Source organism: Saimiri boliviensis, chromosome 14, assembly GCF_048565385.1.
Source record: "Saimiri boliviensis isolate mSaiBol1 chromosome 14, mSaiBol1.pri, whole genome shotgun sequence".
Classification (NCBI taxonomy): domain Eukaryota; kingdom Metazoa; phylum Chordata; class Mammalia; order Primates; family Cebidae; genus Saimiri; species Saimiri boliviensis.
Window position 1 is genome coordinate 16,921,258 of NC_133462.1, and position 21,877 is coordinate 16,943,134.

The 21,877-nt window shown below is 43.8% G+C and overlaps 3 protein-coding genes across 7 annotated transcripts in view; all 3 read left to right on the forward strand.

Annotated features, from left to right (window-relative positions):
• Positions 1-2,811: 2,811 nt before the first annotated feature.
• Positions 2,812-8,335, forward strand: LOC101036518 (galactoside-binding soluble lectin 13-like). The gene is made up of 4 exons (XM_003943146.2): positions 2,812-2,982; positions 5,034-5,110; positions 5,609-5,819; positions 7,680-8,335. Exons 1-4 carry the CDS (start codon positions 2,968-2,970, stop codon positions 7,794-7,796), a joined length of 420 nt encoding a protein of 139 aa, XP_003943195.1. The 5' UTR covers positions 2,812-2,967; the 3' UTR covers positions 7,797-8,335.
• Positions 8,336-12,311: 3,976 nt separating this feature from the next.
• LEUTX (leucine twenty homeobox) overlaps positions 12,312-21,877 on the forward strand; it is a 53,265-nt gene continuing 43,699 nt past the window's right edge. For 3 of the 5 annotated variants that reach the window (XM_074386365.1, XM_074386366.1, XM_074386367.1), the window contains exons 1-3: positions 12,312-12,647; positions 13,533-13,617; positions 14,925-15,017. The gene's annotated coding sequence lies outside the window, so the exon portion shown is untranslated. Of the gene's footprint in view, positions 12,648-13,532; positions 13,618-14,924; positions 15,044-21,877 lie in introns of all 5 variants that reach the window. The other 2 variants (XM_074386363.1, XM_074386364.1) reach the window with 1 other exon arrangement.
• On the forward strand, positions 16,712-17,750 carry LOC141581148 (uncharacterized; the record flags this gene model as incomplete). The annotated part of the gene is made up of 1 exon (XM_074385685.1): positions 16,712-17,750. A coding segment is annotated over one exon (723 nt), but the record flags the coding sequence as incomplete, so codon positions are not given.

Genomic DNA, 21,877 nt, shown 5'->3' on the forward strand with positions numbered 1-21,877 from the left:
GAAAACCCCATAGTCTCAGCCCAAAAGGTCCTTAAGCTGGTAAACAACTTTAGCAAAGTTTCAGGATACAAAATCAATGTGCAAAATCACTAGAACTCCTATATGCCAAAACAGCATATAGGAGTAGGGCCAAATCAGAAATGCAATTTTATTTACAATGCCATAAAAAGAATAAAATTCCTAAAAATACAGCTAACCAATACCTAAAAATACAGCTAACCAATGAGGTAAAAAGTTGCTACAATGAGAATGGCAACACACTGCTCAAAGAAACCAGGGATGACATATAAAAAAATGCAGAAACGTCCCATGCTCATGAATAAGAAAAATGAATATCATTAAAGCAGCCATACTGCCCAAAGAAATTTACAGATGCAGTGCTATTTCTATCAAACTATAAATGACATGACATTCTTCACAGAATTAGGGGGAAAAAACTATTTTAAAATTCACATGAAACCAAAACAACCAAATAACCGAAGCAATTCTAAGAAAAAGGACAAAGCTGGAGGCATCATATTACCCAACTTCAAACTGTACTACAAGGCTACTGTAATTAAAACAGCATGGTATTTGTATGAAAACAGACTTAAACAGAATGGAGAGCCCAGAAATGAGGCCATGCACCTACAACCATCTGATCTTCAACAGAACTGACCAAACAAGAAATGGAAAAAGGACTCCCTATTCAAGAAAATATGTTGGAAGAACTGGCTAGCCATATAAAGAAGATTGAAACTGGACCCCTTCTTTACACCATATTAAAAAAATCAGCTCAAGATAGATTCAAGGCTTAAATGTAAAACCCAAAACTTTAAAAACCCTGGAAAATAACATAGGCAATACCATGCAGGACATAGATGTGGTCAAAGATTTCATAATAAAAATGTTAAAACCAATCACAACAAAAGCAAAAATTGACAGACAGGATCTAATTAAACTAAAAAGCTTGTGCACAGCAAAGGAAACTATCAAGAGAGTAAACAGACAGCCTATAGAATGGGAGAAAATATTTGCAAACTATGTATCTCAAGAAGGCCTAATATTCATCATCTATGAGAAACTTCAACAACTTTACAAGAAACAAACAAACAAACCCATTTTTTTAAAAAGTGGGCAAAGGGCTCAGCACAGTGGCTCATGTCTGTAATTTCAGCACATTGAGCAACCAAGGCTGGTGGATTGCTTGAGCCCAGGAATTTGAAAACAGGCTGGGCAACATGGCAAAAACCAGTCTCCACTAAAAATAGAAAAATTAGCCTGGCATGGTGACATATGCCTGCAGTCTCAGCTACTCCAGAGGCTGAGCTGGGAGGATCACCTGAGCCCAGGAGCCAAAGGATGTAGTGAGCTGAGATGGCGTCACACCACTCGAGCCTGAGTGTCAGGTGAGACCTGGTTTTAAACAACAACAACAACAACAACAACAACAGAAGGTGAGCAAAGGACATGAACAGACACTTTTCAAAAGTAGACATACAGGTGGCCAACAAGCATATTATAAAAACTCAACATCACTGAACATTAGAAAAATGCAAATCAAAACCACAATGCGATACCATCTCACATCAGTCAGAATGGCTCTTATTAAAAAGTCAGAAAAGTACAGATGCTGGCAAGGTTGTGGAGAGAGGGAGCACTTACATGTTTGATGGCAGTGTAAATTAGTTCACCCACTGTGGAAAGCAGTATGGTGATTCCTCAAAGAGCTAACAACAGAACTACCATTCAACACATCAATCCCATCCCTGGATATATAACCAGAAAAATAGTAATCATTCTGCCATAAAGATATATGCACATGGATGTTCATTGCAACACTATGCGCAATAGCAAAGACATGGAATGAACCCAAATGCCCATCAAGAACAGACTGGATATGGAAAATGTGGTACATACACCCAGTGGAATACTATGCAGCCCAAAAAATTAGTTTACGTCTATTGCAGAAACATGGTTGGAGATGGAGGCCATTATTCTTAGCAAACTAATGCAGGAACAGAAAACCAAATACTGAGTGTTTTATAAGTGTGAACTAAATGATGAAACTCATGGAAACCAAGAGGAGACCAACACACACTGGGGCTTACTTGAGGGTAGAGGGTTAAAGGTGGGACAAGAGCAGAAAAAAATAACTATCGGCTACTATGCTTAGTACCCAGATGAAAAAACCATATGCACCATAAACCCCATGACACAAATGTATCTTCATATGTACCCCTGAACTTAAATAAAAGTTTTAAAAAATGAAAGAGAAAAACCAATCTCATTTTTCTCCCAGAATCCGCAGGAAAAACAGTGTCTCTGAAACTTTGATTTACATGAACAAGGGAAAAGAGAGGGTGTACTTAGAGCCCAGGTGTGTGACAGACAGATGAGAGTGGCCCTCATCTGGCAGAACCGAGGCAACTAGCGTGGGGCAGGTTCATGAAAGAACTTTCTCTACTTCTCCCCAGATCCTCCTGAGGATCAAGGTCAGTGCTTTCCCAGAACCTTCAAAGGCAAAGAGAATTACTTTCTAGGGCAAATGTCTTTCTCCAGAATCCCCAACTTTTTTTTTTTTTTTAGCCATTGTACAAATTGGGAAAATGTACACTTTCTGGGTAGATTCTGCATAGTGGAGAAAAGGCTTGAGAGGCAGAAAGGGTGGGCTTTACAATCACTACCCCTCACTCCATCATCCTTATTGATGCATTTCACTGGTAACCCAATCCACAGCCTGGTACCTCCCACTGTCATTTCTGCTGCATTACAGACACAAACCTGCAAACAGATATGGTTGTGACTGAGTTTCTTCCCTGACCCCTGAGCCTTTCTCATGCTACAAGGAAAACTCTCTGGGAGGAGCATGAAATCTGCAATAAAGCCAGAGGGCAGGGCTGAAAGGGATCATTTAAACGCTGCAACTCAGAGATTCACACAGAAGACAGGACAGAATTCCGAAGAGTCGCTCAGAAGAAGAGAACAATGCCACCACTACCGGTGAGTTGAAAAGGCACAGCCTTCAATAATCTCAAATAACATAAACCAGGAAAGAAACAGGGGAGATTTTATGAGATGAAAATGTGAGCATTCCTACTGTGAATGCTTTACTGAGGGCTGTGGGTTTTGGAAGAGAAACTCTCAGGCTATGGTATCTGAGATGCTTGTGGGGTGTGGGGTGTGGACCCTGGACCAGTGTAACCCTCTGTGAGCATGTGATGGTGTCTGATGAGAGTGAACTCTGCTGAGATGATGTGACTTTAGGTGGGAGGTGGACGGCCAACCAGGATGTGCAGGTGTGTGTGTGTCTAAGGGGGTGAGTGTGCTTTGTCTTCCTGTCTGTGATGTGTGTGTGTGTGATCACTGCCAGACCATTGCATGAGCATCTTTATGTGCATGGGGAGCAGGTGCATGTGACTCAGTGAGTGACATGGTTCTGTTTGTCTGTGGGTGTGGGTGCTGGGATGTGACTGGGTATTGAACTGGGGACATGCATGTGGCCTTCTGTGCATGTGAAGGTGCTTCCCCACAGAGCAGCACCTCTGATGAAGCAGGTGTGTGTCCGTTCATGTGTGTCAATGGGGATTCCAAGTGGCTTAACTGGTGGGGCTCTTGGGGATTGTGAGTTACCAAGGCCTCATTACAGATCACTTATGAGAGTGGAATGTATGATCAGTAGATGTCTTTTCCCAGTAAGAGTGAGGAAGAGGAATGCAGACTAGGGGGTGATGGTTCCTAAGGTGGGGACTATACAGAGTGATCACTGGCTTGTGCCTCCCAGGCTCAGCTTCCCTATCCCAGCCCAGTCTGTTCTTTGCATTGTGGGACAAGAGAGTTTGCAGATACTGATTTGCTAGGGAAGGACATTAGAGGCTGTGATTTCAGAAACTGATTGAAGCTAAATATTCACTGTAATATTTTGTCTCAACTGAGACTAAACTTATTCCTCCACCCATGAAGGAACAAGTTTACTCTCAGTTCAGACAGAGCTTACAGTGGATATTAATCAACCAAGTAGCTGCATTGAGTCTCATGGCTATAATCCCACCGATTTGGGAGGCCAAGATGGGAGGATAACTTGAGGCCAGAAGTTTGAGACCACTCTGGGCATCATAGTGAGACCCTTTCTTTTAAAAATTGTAAATATCAGACTGGTAGAGTGACAGGCACTTTTCACCCTAGCTACTCCAGAAGGGGGCAGGTGTGTGAGGATCACTGCAGCCCAGGAAGTCGTGGTTTCAGTGAGCTATGATTGCACCATTGCATGTCAGCCTGGGTGACAGAGCAAGACCCTATCTCAAAAATACAGAAAAATCACCAACCACTTGTAGTCATCGTAGAAATCAATCATTCTCTCCAGTATGTCCCTGACCCACAGGCTTCATTTGTGCAAGTCCTGGGGCTATGCTCTCAGCAATGTGTCCCCTTCTGGGAAGGACGTCCATTGCCCTTGATGATTGTGATGCATGTGCATCCCACACACAGGGGTTTCCTGTTCTTTTATCATTTACCTTTCTCTTTCAACAAGTGTTGTTTCTCACTGGTGTCAGTTTGTTAAATTCTTACATCCTCAAGTCTTGTTTTCATTTTCCAAGGTGAAAATGAAGGCAGGTCAGTGTTTCAGGAGGACTCTCCTGTTCTGCTATGTCACCCCTAACACACCCTACACATGACAGGGATTAGGGTAAAAGTTTTGCATATATTAACTGCTCTGTTACTGAAAACACCCTACAAAGTAGAAATTCCCAATAATTCTCCTTGTTCTGGGGAAACTGAGGCAGGGAGAATTCAAGTAGTGGATCTAAGATTGCACTGCTTGTAAGAGGCAGAATGAGGACCGGAATCCAGGCATCCTGGCTCCTGAACTCTTGTTCTTACCTATGGGTCCACTATCTCTTCAGGAGTATGAGGCCCTGACTGTGGAAGGGTGAGAGGGGGAGGCCTCAGAGTCTGCCCTTTGATCTCTAACCTCCTGCACCACAGGAATCTGTTACAGGAGGGGAGGCTGCACCTGACCCTGCACCTCTCACTCACCCTCAATACCTTGGCAGGTGCCATACATACAGCCTCTGTCCTTGTGTTTTGGTTCCTGCGTGATAATCAGAGGGAGACCGAACTTCTCTTTTGTGTGAGTATAACATGGTCCAATGAAGGGGGTGGAGGGGAAGGGAAAATATTTGCTAAGAACTTGACGTTATGTGTGATGTGGAAATGTCTAGTTGGCAAGATGGAGGCCCTATGCAGGTGCAGGTCCTGGAGATCCTTCAGCACCAGACATTAGACCTGCAGCAACTGCATGTGGGCCAGCCATGGGACCTAGGGGAAGAGGCCTCTCAGTTGGTTGGAGTTGGAGCCCTTCATCAAGGGGTATATAATTTTCAGGGAATGAACAAGTCATAGGCCCAGGTAAATGACTGTGGCTCAGTTTTCATCTGGGAATGAGGAGCACAGCATCTTCCTAGCTGGGGGCACGAGGAGCTGAAGCATCCCCACGGGGACCAGGCCTGCAGTATCAGTGAGCTATGACTTTTGCCCTGAGTAAAGTGTGGAAGTGATTTGTGTGTGTGTCAGGTGTGTGTCTGCATAAGAGGGGGACATTCCAAAATGCTGTGTGCTTTGCCCTCAGCAATGACCCACAGCTGCAGGTGGATTTCTGCACTGACACGGATGGAGACTCAGGAATAGCCTTCCATTTCCGAGTGTACTTTGGCCGTTGTGTGGTCATGAACAGTCGTGAGTGTGAAGTGTGGAAGTGTGAAGAGAAATCCGACCATGTGCCTTTTCAGGATGGCATGCCATTTGAGGTGCACATCTACGTGCGTCACGATGAGTACCAGGTGAGCGCCCCAGGAGCTCCCAGCACCCGGCCTCTATGGGTCCCCAGAGCAGGAGGCAGCTCTTATTGACCTGGCCCCACCAGTTCCTCAGAACCCGTCTCCCATAACTAGTCCTGCCTCAGGTTTTCATCACAGAGCACCCTCTGCTTGCACCGCCATCCTCAGCTAGTTCCCAAATCTGATCGAGGTCAAGGTCGGCTCACCTGACATTTCCCCCAGTAGAGAATCTCCTCTGTCTTTCCCCCTAGTGCTCATTTCTACTTATGCCATTATTTAAATTTTCATTTTAGCTGAATGAATACAGTATACTTAAGAAAAAAGTTGTTTTAATCATTCAAAAAGTAAGTCTTCATTCGTCTCACTTTTGAGACCCAATTGTACTCATAAGAGCAGCATTTCCAGAGCTCTGCTCTCCTTCAAAGAGAATCTTTTTTCCTTCCTTTCCTTCGTTCCTTCCTCCCTCCCTCCCTCCTTTTTTTCCTTCCTTCCTTCCTTCCTTCCTTCTTCTTTCTTTGTCTTTCTTTGGACAGAGTCTCACTTTGTCATCCAGGTTGGAGGCAGTGGCATGATCTCAGCTCACTGCAATCTCCACCTCCCAGATTTAAGCAATTCCCTTGCCTTAGCCTCCCAAGTAGCTGGGATTACAGGTACTTGCCACCATGCCTGCCTAAATTTTGTATTTTTAAAAGATAACGGGGTTTCACCATGTTGGCCAGGCTGGTCTTGATCTCCTGACCTCAAGTGATCCACCCACCTCGGCCTGCCAAAATACTGGGATTACAGGAATAAGCCACCATGCCCAACCCTTCAGAGGAAATCTTTGCCCATGTAAGCATATAGATATGTCTATAACTTTATCTGTTGTAAAGCAAATTCTTATATAAGTTGCTCTACACATTATGCTTTAGGAACTAAGTGGATTCATTGTCAAAGAATATATCTTGAAGACATTATCAATCCATGGTGATGCTTCAGTTTTTAAAGATTGCATAATATTGCACTAAAAATTTTACCCAAAATTATTGAAATTGACCCTTTTTTGGGCATTAAAGTTGTTTTCACTATTTTGCTCTCACAAATAATGCTGTATTAAGCTTTCTAATCAATCTTTTTGTCATTAGTAATCTCCAAACACTTATGTTGGAAGATATTTATTAAAAAATGAAAAAACTGGTTCAAAAATGTGTGCATTTTAAATGTGAAAAAATTAATACTGGTAAGGTGATTATAAAAAATATATCCATACTTTCTGGCTTTCTCTAATAAGTAGGCCAAAAGATTTGCATTTTATTCGGATTCAAGTGAGGGATCTTTTCCTATGCTTAGAAGTGGTTGAAGATAATATCCTATGTTTTACAACACCTGTCCTCTTTTAGCTCTCTAAGAACACTGGGTTTCATTCTTTGCCACTACCACCTCACATGTAGGCTACTCCAAAGAGGAACTGTGCCATCAGTAGTAAAAGGCAGTCACAGTTCATGGAAGTGAAAAGTATGCATTCAATGGACATGGTCTAGCACTAACCCTGTGGCAGGCTCTGTGCAAGATACAGGGTCTCAAATTCCTGTCACAAAGTCCCTGGTGATGGGCATCTTCTAGGTCAGAAGGGAAGTTGAGTAAACAGGAACTGTGTGACATAGAGTCTAGAACTTCACTAGAGGAAACAAAAAAAAAATAAAGTCAGCAACTTTCTCAAATAGGCACAAAACGTCATCTGTAAACAGAAGTGTGCTTATTAGGTTCACTTGTATAACTAGGAGTTTTCTTGGGGAATATTACTGGTACTAAGGCAGAGTAGAGAGGATGCTGAAAACTTGTTTGGCGGCATACTGTGTTTCTGATGCATTTTTCCTCTTGTAGGTAACAATAAATGGCAAACGCACTTATGGCTTTGGCCACCGACTCCCGCCGTCATCTGTGAAGATGATGCGAGTGTGGAGAGATGTCTCCTTGTCTTCAGTGAGTGTCTACTATTGAAGGAGATGATCACACTCCTCATTGTTGAGGAATCCTTCTTTCTACCTGACCATGGAATTCCCAGAGCCTGCTAACAGAATAGTCTCTCATCACCCTTTCCCCTACAGTTGGTCATTAAAACTGCACCAAACCTCACATGATTTGGTTCTTGCTTTAAGAAGGGGAAAGAGGAAGTGGTCATCCCCAAGAGGGACCAGGGCATTCTAGGGAGACATCATGCAATCAAATGGAATAAAAACCTTCTGGTGACAAAGGAGTGAAGGAAAAGGTCCCTGAATTGTTTGAGAAGACATTAGAAACAGCATTCTTCTATGGGACGTAGTTGATGTCAGACAGTCTGAACCAAAATACTTACTCAATCTCAGATGATTCACGGCACTGAAATGTTAGGTAGCTGTTTACAGCCTGGTGGCTTTGGGAATAAACTGTAATTTGAGGAAAATCATATGGAATTTCTTAATTTTTCCATTGTTCTCAGGATGCTTATTGTGTATAAACACTGTGCCTGGCTTTGTGAGGGCTGCTGTGAATAAACTGAAGAAAAAGATGACAAATTTTGCATATGAAGTTTTCAATTCAAATAATAGAGAATCACTGGAGCCCAGTGATTTCCCTTGAAGAATCCCAGTTATCCTTATGTGCAAATATTTGAAGATTTTTCCATTTTATGTGGGCAGAATACAGGGGTTTCTATTTGAAAATAAATGGTCATGGTTTTAGATCAGAGAACATGTAGATTATTATTGAAATAGACAAAATTCATGCACACGAACATAACAAGCAAACCCTGATTTGCTGCTGTTCCAGTGACTAATTGCAGCATAGCAAACCTTCCAACACATACTGGCTAACAGCAATCATTTATTTTGATATCTCCCAGCTTTAAAGATTTACTGAACTCATGTGAGTGGTAGACCATGTGATGGGAGTCACGTTTTCGGAGGGATCTTTTAGGTTGGGTCCCAGCTGATGCTTTATTTATGTCCAACTCAGCACTAGGGCTGGTTGAACACATGGAAACTGGCTGTTTATCTCCTTCACTACCTCACCTCCCCATTCATGCCTTGAATTTCCTAAAATAACGAAAGTCTCATGGTTCTTGGACTTAATGAATGTGATTAGCCTTCTCCAAGGAAAGCCTTTCAAGAGGCTCATGGAGAAGGTGCACAGCATCAGAGGGCCTACCTCTGAGTAGCAAACATTGTCACTTCTGTAGCATTGCATTGATCAAGGTGAGATACACAGCCCTAATCAAAAGGAGAGGACTCCACAAGCCGTGGTTATTATGACTGTAGTCATGAGGGGCCATCCTTGGCAACTAGTTCCATTCAGTCACAACTGGCTTATATACTTCACACATACCAAAAACACTCACACTGTAAGGAATCTCTGAAGGGAAGACAATTTCAGGAGCAGGCTCGGAGTAAAGTGCAGTATCTTATCTAATCAGGATATACAAGTGGCCAAAAAACATGAAAAAATGCTCAACATCACAAGTGATTAGAGAAATGCCCATCAAAACCACGATGCATTACCACCTCACTCCTGCAAGAATGGCCATCAAAAAGAAAAAAAAAGAAAACAGTGGATGTTGGCATGGATGCGGTAATCAGAGAACACTCCTATACTGCTGGTGGGAATGCAAACTAGTATAGCTGCTGTGGAAAACAGTGTGGAGATTCCTTAAAGAACTAAGAGTAGAACTACAATTTGATCCAGCAATCCCACTACTGGATAGCTACCCAGAGGAAAAGAAGTCAATATCTGAAAAGGATACTTGCTTACGCATGTTTATAGTGGCACAATTTACAACAGCAAAATTGCAGAATGAACCCAAATGCCCATCAATCAATGAATAGATGAAGAAACTGTGGTGTATGTATATACAATGGAATACGATGCTACTATGCAGTCATAAAAAGGAATGAATTAACAGCATTTGCAGCGACCTGAATGAGATTGGAGACTATTTATTTTAAATAAAGTAACTCCAAAATGGGAAACCAAATGTTACATGTTCTCACTGATATGTGGGAGCTAAGCTATAAGGACACAAAGGCATAAAAATGATACAATGGACTTTGGGGACTTGTGGGGAAGAAAGGGAGGAGAGATAAAAGACTACAGATATGGGCTGGGCGCGGTGGCTCAAGCCTGTAATCCCAGCACTTTGGGAGGCCGAGGTGGGTGGATCACGAGGTCAAGAGATCGAGAGCAACCTGCTCAACATGGTGAAACCCCGTCTCTACTAAAAATACAAAAAATTAGCTGGGCGTGGTGGCACGTGCCTGTCATCCCAGCTACTCAGGAGGCTGAGGCAAGAGAATTGCCTGAACCCAGGAGGCGGAGGTTGCGGTGAGCCGAGATTGCGCCATTGCACTCCAGCCTGGGTAACAAGAGCGAAACTCCGTCTCAAAAAAAAAAAAAAAAAAAGGCTACAAATATGGTGCAGTGTATACTACTTGGGTGATGGATGCACCAAAATCTCACAAATCATCAACAAAGAACTTCCTCGTGACCAAATACCACCTGTACCCCAATTACTTGTGTAAAAAATAAACTGAACTAACAAGTTCAAAAAAAACAAACATAAAAGAATAAAATTTCATTATGGACACCAAAAAAAAAAAAGATATGCAAACAGCCAATAAACATGAAAATGTTTCAACATCACCAATTATCAGGAAATGCAAATTAAAACCACAATGAAGTGTCAACTTACTCCTGTGAGAATGTCTTCTTACTCCTGTGAGAATGTCTTATGCATAGTTTTTGAATATTTTTTTCCACTCCGTGAGTGGTTTTGGGGGGGGTTGTTTTGTTGTTGCTGAGATGGAGTCTCACTGTGTCGCCCAGGCTGGAGTTCAGTGGCACAATCTTGTCTCACTGTAACCTCCGCCTCTGGGCTTAAGTGATTCTCTTGCCTCAGCCTCCTGAATAGCTGGGACTACAGGCATGAGCCACCATGCCTGGCTAATTTTTTGTGTTTTTAGTCGAGATAGAATTTCACCATGTTGCCCAGGATAGTCTTGAACTCCTGAGCTCAGGCAATCTGCCCGCCTCAGCCTCCCAAAGTGTTAGAATTACAGGCGTGAGCCACCTGGCCCCATATGGTAAGCTTTTTTTTTTTTTTTTTTTTTTTTTTTTAAGGTAGAGTCTCACTCTGTCGCCAGGCTCACTGCAACCTCTGCTTCCCGGGTTCAAGCAAATCTCCTGCCTCAGCCTTCCGAGTAGCTGGGACTACAGGCATGCGCACCACGCCTAGCTAATTTTGTAAACTGTTGTATTTTTAGTAGAGATGGGATTTCACCAGGTTGGCCAGGATGGTCTCAATCTCTTGACCTCATGATCCGACTGCCTGGGCCTCACAAAGTGCTGGGATCACAGGCATGAGCCAACGCACCCGGTAAACTTTTTGAGGAATTAACATAATTAAGCTCCTCAGTTACAAGAGGAAGAGAAGGGTAAAGAGAAGGAGGCGAAGGAGGTGAAAGTAAGGAACAGCAGAAGAGAAGTAGGAGGAGAACAGAAAGAGAGCAGAAGGGAAAGAAATTGGGAAGGAAGGAAGGAAGACAAAAAAACAGGGAGCGTACTGAGAAGAGGGGAAAGTCTGTGTGACGCAACAGCAGCCATGAGAGGACAGTTTCAGGTTTCCAGCACCAAAAGCTGCAGTTTTATTGTTGCTGCTGTTGTTTGTGACACAGGGTGTCACTCTGTTGCCCAGGCTGAAATGCAGTGGTGCAATAGCTCCTTGCAGCCTCGACCTCCTGGGCTCAAGTGATCCTCCCTCCTCAGCCTCCCGAGTAGCTGGGACCACGGGAGCGTGCCATTACACCTAGCTAATTATTTTCATTTTTTTGTTGAGAGGACGTCTTACTATGCTGCCCAAGCTGTGCAGTTTTTTGAAAATATGGTAAGGACTGAAACATGATCGTGTAGGGGTGCCTTACAAAGAATTATGTGATTAATGGCCGGGCGCGGTGGCTCAAGTCTGTAATCCCAGCACTTTGGGAGGCCAAGGCGGGTGGATCACGAGGTCAAGAGATCGAGACCATCCCGGTCAACATGGTGAAACCCCGTCTCTACTAAAAATACAAAAATTAGCTGGGCATGGTGGCGCGTGCCTGTAATCCCAGCTACTCAGGAGGCTGAGGCAGGAGAATTGCCTGAACCCAGGAGGTGGAGGTTGCGGTGAGCCGAAATCGCGCCATTGCACTCCAGCCTGGGTAACAAGAGCAAAACTCCGTCTCAAAAAAAAAAAAAAGAATTATTCGATTACATTTTAAAATACGAAGCAGCTCTTGTCACTTGTTTGGAACCTGGGGAAACTTGTACCCGGTGCAAACTCCCCATAAGGGGTCTTTCCAAAAGTGCGCTGCCCATTGGGCACAGGAGGGAGAAGACACGTGCGCCTCCCCATGCACGTTCGCTATCGCACTTATGAATACGCATGCGCATGCGCACGCACCGATACGCATGTGCATGGACTTAAGTGCGCACGCGCGCAGCCATGTCTTGCCGTTTTCCCCGAGCGGCGAAGCTGGTGTTGTGCGACCTGCAGGCAGGCAGCAGTGGCAGGCAGACGGGCGTGACAAATGGCGACAGCGACATTCCTCAGGCGGGGGCAGGCGGCTGTAATCGCGAGCCAGCCCTGGCGCGCGCTGCGGAGCCCGGAGAAGGCCCGGTATCTGGGCAGCACCGTGAGGAGACCCGAAGCCCCGACCCTGCCTGACCGCGGCTCGGGCCCGGCCGCCTTCCCAAGCCCACAGCGGGAGCCCGAAGCCCTCGGGCCTGACTTTGAGCAAGTGCAGCTTTGATTTGGGGAGAGGTGCCCAGCGACCACGCAGCCAGGTAAGAGTGTTTGACAAAGCCACCTAGGTGGTTGTGGACGTGTGCTGCGCGAAGGGTGAAGCCCAGGATGCCAGTTCGCAAACGCGTTAGGCCGGAGTCCATCTGGATTATTTTACATTTATCCAAGATCTTTTTGCCTGTGTCGCTTGGTCGTCTGTCTTCAGAACTCGGCTGCAATAGGTTGAAAGACGCGGAAAAGTGGTGACCTTTACACTAAAAGACGGGCAGCTATTTCCATAGGACCCTGCCATTCTCCTTTGGGCTTGTTTGAGGAAGAATTATTTGCCAGTCCTACAACTAAAACGTTTTTATTCTGGAAAATAAAATGTTCAGTTGTAAAGGAAAGAGAGCAATTATTGCATAGTTGAAAAAAAGTGGGGGGGGGGGCGGAGAGTATCATAAAGAAACAAAGGAAAAGTCGAATGAATTGTGGGGTCAGGAGGGAGAATTTTCACGCTTCAGAAATCCTCATGGATGTTTTTTGTCCTGGCATTGTCGAAAGTCTCCTTGATGTTTGCCTCACTGAAAACGTTGGTATTGCAAAAATAAAGCTTGACTGAACAACTTGCCAGTACTAGGGTTCATGGGTATTAACAAAGAGGATGAAAGCAAGAACAAGATGACCTAATTTTCTAAACTTACATTTTTAAGTCAAGACCGGAAGAATATTGAAGAACTTTTGAAATTTTAGAGTTTGTCATCCCTTCGTGCAAGGTTAATTTTGTTTCTCAAGGTATTTCAACTGACAGATAAAATCAAAATAGAAAATATGTATTGCATATATTATGTGTTAAAGTGTTTTGAGGAACATCTGAAGTAAGATAAAGATATGTTTTCTTTTAACTTTTAAATTTTAACTTAATTTTTTTTTTATGTTTTGAATAGGTAATACCTTCACAAAGCTCAAAAGAGAAAAGGTGTAAAAGTACAGCAAAAACGGTTTCTTGCCCGTTCCACTACAGCCTTCCAGGTAATTGCAGTTATTACTTTGTTATGTTTCCTTCTAAAATGTCCATACATTAGCAGGCAAATGTCAATGTAGGTTATTTGCCTGCTGTTTTCTTTTATACATATATATATATATATATATATATATATATATATCGTTACTGGATTTGTGATAATACAGTATACACACACATATATACACACTATACACACACTAGCTCATGTCTTGATTTTTTTAGTACAATCACAACTTAGAGACCTGTCTAAATGCATACGTAGAAAGCTTCCCAATTGCCTTTCACAAAGGTGGAAAACTGGTTAAACATACTGTATTTGTATTCCATATGGATTTACTGTATTTTTAACCAGTTATTGACAGACATATGGGCCTTCTTTCCATTTCCTATTACAAAGAGTATTACAGTGAGTGACTTTGTACATCTGAAATATGTGCCAGAAAATCCATAGGGTGAGTTTCAGTCAGCCAAAGGTGATGTGTATTTTTCTTTTTCTTTTCTTTTTTTTTTTTTTTCTTTTGAGATGGAGCCTTGCTCTGTTGCCCAGGCGAAAGTGCAGTGCTGCCATCTCAGCTCACTGCAACCTCTGCCTCCTGGATTCAAGCAATTCTACTGCCTCAGTCTCATGAGTAGCTGGGACTATAGGCTTGAGCCGCTACGCCTAGCTTATTTTTGCATTTTTACTAGAGATGGGGTTTCCTTATGTTGGCGAGGCTAGTCTCAAACTCCTGACCTCAACTGATCCCCCTGCCTCGGCCTCCCAAAGTGCTGGGATTATAGATGCCAGCTGCTGCACCTGGCCTGTACTTCTAATTTTAATCAATATTGCCACATTTTCATTCAGTGTTTTTGTACTTTGAGCTTTCATCCTCAGAAGATGTGTGTGCCTGTTACCTTACAGCTTAGCCAGTGCACGGTATGCTCAAATTTCTAGAATGTTCCCAATTTGACAGGTGAAAATATCTCAGTTTAGACTCAGTCAAATATCAGTTGATACCTCTAATAGCCATTGCGAAAGTGACCCAACTTTGAAGTTAGAGGAAACAGTTTACAAAAAACTTCACTTCTTATCTCACCTGCAAGTTCAGGGGTCCCCAACACCACTCTTAGGTTCAAGACTTCATTAGATGGACTCCAAGAACTCACTGAAAACTGTTACATTCACAGTTAGCAGTTTGTTACAGGGAAAGGCTGCAGATTGAAATCTGTCAAGGGAAGAAGTACATATAGTAAAGAGTCCAGGAAGGCACAAAACATGGAGCTTCCAGCTGTCCTTGCCTAGCTAATTTTTGTATTCTTGTATTTTTCCTAGAACTGTGGTTTCCCTATGTTGGCCTGAGAGAAGTAGGCAGCTTTATTCCTAGCACCATCAGCCATACCTGGTCACCTTGGTCGAAAACTGAAGGTGAGGAGCCGGCACCCAATTGACAGGCAAGATGAAAAATAATTACTATAATAATTTGTAATAAGGGACATTATAAATATTAAATTAGCATGTATTATTATAATATATGTAATAATTCCCAGCATTTACATAGAGCTCAGTATGTTGCAGCCACTGCAGAAGTCATGTTACACAACAGCACTATGAGGTAGGTGCTCCTATGCCAATTTTATAGCAAAGGAAAATGAGTCACAGAACTATTATGTCACTTGTAGACATTTACACAAGTGAGCCACATACCAACTCCCCAGAATATTCACATGGGAAGGAGCTGAGCCGCAGCAAGAAGGACTGCACTTTTGGCAAAGATAGGAAGAGAAAATATTTTCAGGTCTAATGAAGTGGCCAGTTCATAATTCTCTCTCCACCTCTGCACCCTTGTGAATTTCTACCATGGCTTTCCAGATGACTCCAACATCACATTTTATCCCCTCTCTGAGTGGAAGGCATCCCTTCTAATAGGGAGGTAGAAGAGGGACAGGAGAGTCAGCAGCTTGACCTTGAGTGTGGGGTAGCCACTTGAGCAGAGCTTCCTGAGCTTGAAGAATCACTTGATTGCTGTGGAGATGGGGGAATAGGGAGGCTATCAGGAGAGAAGTAGGTGAGTTGCGTTAATCTTCTAAGGCTGCCCTAACAATACCACCAGTGGGATGGCTTAAACAACAGAAATTTATTTTCTCACAGTCTGGTGCCTGAAAATCTGGGTGTTTTCTGGTGAGGCCTCCCTCAGCCTGCAGATGGCCATCTTCTTGCTGCATGCTTCCATGGCCTTTTCTGTGCACACATGTCCCTGGCATCTCTTACTTACAAGGACACCAGTCGTGTTGGATTAGGGCCTCACACTTAGGACCTCACTGAATCATAATTACCTCCTTAAAGACTCTATCTCCACGTCCATTGACATTGTTGGTTACAGCTTCAGCATAGAAATTTGGGGGTGGGAGAAATACAATTCAGTCCGTAACATGAGCTGAAAAGTGTATGGTAGAGTGCATGCTACCCAGTAAGTGCTCAGAAAATGGGAACAACAGTAATGATTAGTAACGAGTTCATGGAAAAGGAATCAGCACCAGGAACCATAGTAACCAGGGGGACTGCAATTACTCATCTGCCAAATAATAGTAGGTGGTCATTAACAAAATATTTCACCAGTGGATTGGGCTTTGCGAAGACCTCACCCAGATATCCAGCAAGATCTTGTAGCCAGCACCTCTGAAAAGCAGGCTTCTCCTCACTGGATAAAGCTCTTGGTAGCTCGATGGCTGAGGAAAGGTGCTTGGACCCAAATCTTAATGACCCCAAAGTTCAAATTTCTATCTCTATCAGCTGTAGTCTCTGCATAGACCTGTAAGTACCTAAATCCGGACAAGAGGAGGACCAGGGCCGGGCGTGGTGGCTCATGCCTGTAATCCAAGCACTTTGGAGGCCAAGGTGGGCGAATCACCTGAGGTTGGGAGTTCAAGACCAGCCTGACCAACATGGTGAAACCCCGTCTTAAAAAAATAAAGAAAGAAATAATAAAAGCCGGGCGCGGTGGCTCAAGCCTGTAATCCCAGCACTTTGGGAGGCCAAGGCGGGTGGATCACAAGGTCAAGAGATCGAGACCATCCTGGTCAACATGGTGAAACCCCGTCTCTACTAAAAAAATACAAAAAATTGGGTCCCTGCGGCGGGGACTCCACACGGACGACGGCCCACCCCCGGCCGGCGCTTCGCCCGGCAGCCCGGGGTCGCGGCGGGCGGCGAGGGCGGCGGCTCCCCGCGCCCCTGCCTTACCTTCCCTGTCCTTCTCGTCCGCCATCTTGCTGCGGGGCCGGCCGCCGGGGAGATGCCCAACGACAGCCTCGGCCGCGGGGTCCCGGCCCGCTCAGCGCCCCGCGGCCAGCCCGGCCGGGAGGAGGGGCCGCCCGAGCCGTGGGGGAGGAAGACCCTGGGGCGGGGCGGGGGCTCCGGGCGCGCGCCCCATCCCGGCGTCCCGGCTTCCCGCCACGGCCCTCGCGCCGCCCGGCCCCGGCCGCCCCGTTCCCCGCCCCCCGTCCCGTGGGTGCGACGCGGCGCGCTCGGTGCTTGTTGCTCACTGCGGAGCCGGAAAGGCCGCCGGGGCGCCGGGCGAAGGTGGGGCGGAGGCTGGGCTCCCACGGGGGCGACGACCCGCCCGCGCCTGCCGCGGCTCCCCTAGGGCGGCCGAGGCTCGACGGCAAACCCGGGCCGGGCGAGGGGACACCGGGGCCGTTCGAGCGGCGTTACTCGAGGAGAGAAACCGCCGGAGAAAAACAGGCGCAAGCAGCGCGGCGTCAAGGCTGCGCCTTCTAATCCGAAACGAGGTTCTCCCAGCAACAAACACGTGCCCACGCTGTGCTCAGTGTTCCCTGCCGTGAAATGTGCTCCGCTGAAACGGGACGGGGCCGCCTGTGAGCCTTAGAATGGAAGTTTCAAATCCTGTTTTCCGGAAAGTTTGCAGATAGAGCATGAGGTTAAATTTTTGATTTTCATGATAAGTTTACTATACTGAAATGTTTTCCTTTTATAAAGAGCTTTGAATAAAATGCTGAATGATACGGTTCAAATGAACACCTATTTTCAAAACTAATCTTAAATGGTATTTCAGTGCCTATGTTATGTAAAAGCAATTTATAAGCTATTAACTGTACATTTTAAAAGGCCTTCAAAATACAAGGTACTCGTATTTAATGACTTAGTTTGAATGCTTTTATTCTGGTTCTATAATCTCTCAAGAAATCCTGAAACTGACTATATTTTTCTTTATTAAAATAACATTTTTTCTGTAGAAGATACCCATTTGATCCTGTGATCAGCACCAAATTGAAATTGAATTGAATAACTTGAACAGAATATGAATTCAATATTGAGTTGAAACTGAATATAAATAACCGGATTATCACAAAATGGCTCACGTTAGAAATTGAATATAAATAACTGAATCATTGCAAAATGGCTCACATTAGAAGATACTTAAAACGAGTACAATCTTGTACAATAAACTTTTAACACCAAAAATGAAAAAAAAAAAATACAAAAAATTAGCTGGGCATGGTGGCACGTGCCTGTAATCCCAGCTACTCAGGAGGCTGAGGCAGGAGAATTGCCTGAACCCAGGAGGCGGAGGTTGCGGTGAGCTGAGACCACGCCATTGCACTCCAGCCTGGGTAACAAGAGCGAAACTCTGTCTCCAAAAAAAAAAAAAAAAAAGAGGAGGACCAGGTAATAGTTTTTCTCTTGTCATTACATGTTACAACTGCCACCATCATCAAGGACATAGAATAGTACTTAAAGGATAGAGAAGGAAATGCAGTCTGCAGAGAAGAGGTTTGAAGATTTGCTGTGTTCAGGAAGCCATAACACTGCAACTACATCAGGACTTGTTTAGGAAGGAAGTTCTTTCATTTCTTGTCACCAGGGCTAAAGGTTCCAGGGACTGGACTTAAATTATTTATAGTACAGTTTAGGTAATATATATTGTTGCTCATTATTCCACAGCATTCACTAATGTTTATAAAGACATTTGCTAAATTCTAATAGGTCTGGGGAACAGGAGAACAGCTTCTCTCCTAGATGTAGAGAACCACCATTATTCTGCAGGGTGTGCTCTTCTATGGAATTTGTTCAGTGATGTGGCACAGTGGGGTCAAGTCAAGCACAACCAAAGTTTTTCTCAAAGTTTTATATTCTTTTTAGGGTAAATGTGGAAGCAAAATGTACATCTTTAAACAAAAAAACAGAAAAACATTTCATCCTCATGGATAGAATAAATATCATGAAAATAGGCACACTGCCCAAAATAATTTATAGATGTGATGCTACTCCCATCAAACTACCATTGACGTTCTTCACAGACTAGAAAAAACGATTTGAAATTTCATATGGAATTAAAGAAGATCCCGTACAGCCATGACAATCAGTCCTAAGCAAAAAGAACAAAACTGGAGGCATGATGCTACCCAATTTCAAACTATACTACAAGTCTAAAGTAACTAAAACAGCATGGTACTGGTATCGAAGGAGACATATAGACCAATGGAGCAAAACAGAGACCCCAGAAGTAACAACACATCTACAACCTTCTGATCTTTGACAAAGCTGACAAAAACAAGCAATGGAAAAAGGATCTCCTCTTCAGTAAGACCCCTTCCTTACACCTTCTACAAAAATGAACTCAAGACGGATTAAAGACTTAAATGTAAAACCCAAAACCATAAAAACCCTAAAGAAAACCTAGGCAGTACAATTCAGGACATAGTCATGGGCAAAGACTTCATGACAAAAATGCCAAAAGCAATTGCAGCAAAAGCCAAAATTGATAAATGGGATATAATTAAAGAGCTTCTGCACAGCAAAAGAAACTAATCAAAGTGAACAAGCAACCTATAGAATATTTTTGCAATCTACCCACCTGACAAAGGTCTAATATCCAGAATTTACAAGGAACTTAAACATACTTACAAGAAAAAACAACCCCATCAAAAAGTGGGCAAAGGATATGGACAGATACTTCTCAAAAGAAGATATTTATGTCGCCAACAAACATTTGAAAAAAAAAACTTAACATCACTAATCACAGAAATGCAAATCAAAACCACAATGAATTACCATCTCATGCCAGTCAGAATGGTGATTATTAAAAATTCAGGAAACAATAGATACTGGTGAGGCTGTGGAGAAATAGGAAAGCTTTTGCACTGCTGGTGGGAATGTAAATTAGTTAAACCATTGTGGAAGATAGTATGGTGATTACTCAAGGATCTAGAACCAGAAATAATATTTGACCCAGCAATCCTATTACTGGGTATATACCCAAAGGAATATAAATCGTTCTCATATAAAGACACATGCACACATATGTTTATTACAGCATTATTTGCAATATAAAAGACAGGGAATCAGCCCAGATGCCCATCAGTGATAGACTGGATAAAGAAAATATGATGCATACACACCATGGAATAACTGTACACCCATGAAAAGGAATGAGATCATGTCCTTTGCAGGGACTTGGATGAAGCTGAAAGCAGTCATCCTCAACAAACTAACAGAGGAACAGAAAACCAAACACCACATGTTCTCACTTGTAAGTGGGAGTGGAACATTGAGACACATGGACAAAGGGGAGCAACACACACCAGGGCCTGTTTGGGGGGCGGTGGGGGTGGGAGAAGGGGAGGGAACTTAGAGGATGGGTCAGTAGGTACAGCAAACCACAGTGGCACGTGCATGCCTGTGTAACCACGTTTGGCACATGTAGCCCTTTTTTTGTTGTTTTTGTCTTTGTTTTCAGAAGAAAAAGTCCATCTTTTTTTTTTTTTTTTTTTTTTTGAGACGGAGTTTCGCTCTTGTTACCCAGGCTGGAGTGCAATGGCGCGATCTCGGCTCACCGCAACCTCCGCCTCCTGGGCTCAGGCAATTCTCCTGCCTCAGCCTCCTGAGTAGCTGGGATTACAGGCACGCGCCACCACGCCCAGCTAGTTTTTTTTTTTTTTGTATTTTTAGTAGAGACGGGGTTTCACCATGTTGACCAGGATGGTCTCGATCTCTCGACCTCGTGATCCACCCGCCTCGGCCTCCCAAAGTGCTGGGATTACAGGCTTGAGCCACCGCGCCCGGCCAAAGTCCATCTTTTAAAAAATACACCCCATGAGGGAAAAGCTAGTAACAAACTATTAAATGTGTAGTGATTTCCCACCAAACACAATGTCTCATAAATTAGTAAATACGAGAAAAAAGGAAGTGGTTCCACATATATTAAAGACCTTGATATTGTCAAAGAATATGGTTCAAAAATATGAATGAGCACATTCATTCAGTACGTACATACTGAATGTTCATATACTTTGTGTCAGGAACAGTTATAGGTGCTGGAATAAATAAGGAGTGAAGAGTGGGGTACGGATGTATTTTACTAAAATACTTGGGAGTATTGCCACTGGCCAGTATTGTGGATGAATTAGGGGAAATAAAAAGCAATACAGCTGAATTAACAACATGGTCTTGAACAGGTGAGCAGTTACTCTCCTTAGCTGTCAAATTGGAATTATGATACTATTGAAATTAGGTACTATTCTGTTTTACTATAGAATGTAAAAATAAATTCACTTCAGTGATAACACTTGTTGAAAGAGAGAGGGAAGTGGTATAAGAACAGGAAACCCCTGTGTGTGGTATGTACATGCATCATAGTTGTCATGGGCAATGAATGTCCTTGCCAGAAGGGGATACGTTGCTGAAAGCACAGCCCTAATATTTGCACAAATGAAGAGTGTGGGCCAGTGAAGTGATAGGAAGGAATCTTTGAATGTATATGTATATATTTTAAAGATTCTCTGTCACCCAGGCTAATGTGCAATGACATAGTTACAGCTCACTGCAGCCTTATACTCCCCGGTTCCAGCAATTCTCCCGCATCAGCCTTCTGAGTAGCTGGGACTAAAGGTTCATACCGATGTGCACAGCTAATTTTTAAATATTTGGTCCAGAAGGGGTCTTGCGGTGTTTCTCAGGCTGGTCTTCAACTTCTGGCCTCTAGCTGTCCTCCTACCTTGGCCTCCTAAGTGCTGGTATTATAGGAATAAGCTACAATGCCTGGCAGGCTGTTAATATCCACTGTAAACTGTCTGAACTGAGAATAAACTTGTTTCTTCTCTGTTGGGGACGAATCAGTGTCTGAAAACAAGTTCCTCAATGTCCTTTCCTAGCAAACGGATATGCTCACCCTCTTGTCACACAACAGGACAGACAGGTTCGGGTGGGGACAGGAGAAAACTGAGGCGGGGAGGCAGGAGCCAGTGGTCACTGTGTGCAGAACCCAC

Coding starts and splice junctions, on each gene's coding strand:
- LOC101036518 (XM_003943146.2), top strand. Junction 5,111..5,608: donor AGACCGAACTTCTCTTTTGT/GTGAGTATAACA, acceptor CTTTGCCCTCAG/CAATGACCCACAGCTGCAGG. Junction 5,820..7,679: donor TGCGTCACGATGAGTACCAG/GTGAGCGCCCCA, acceptor TTCCTCTTGTAG/GTAACAATAAATGGCAAACG.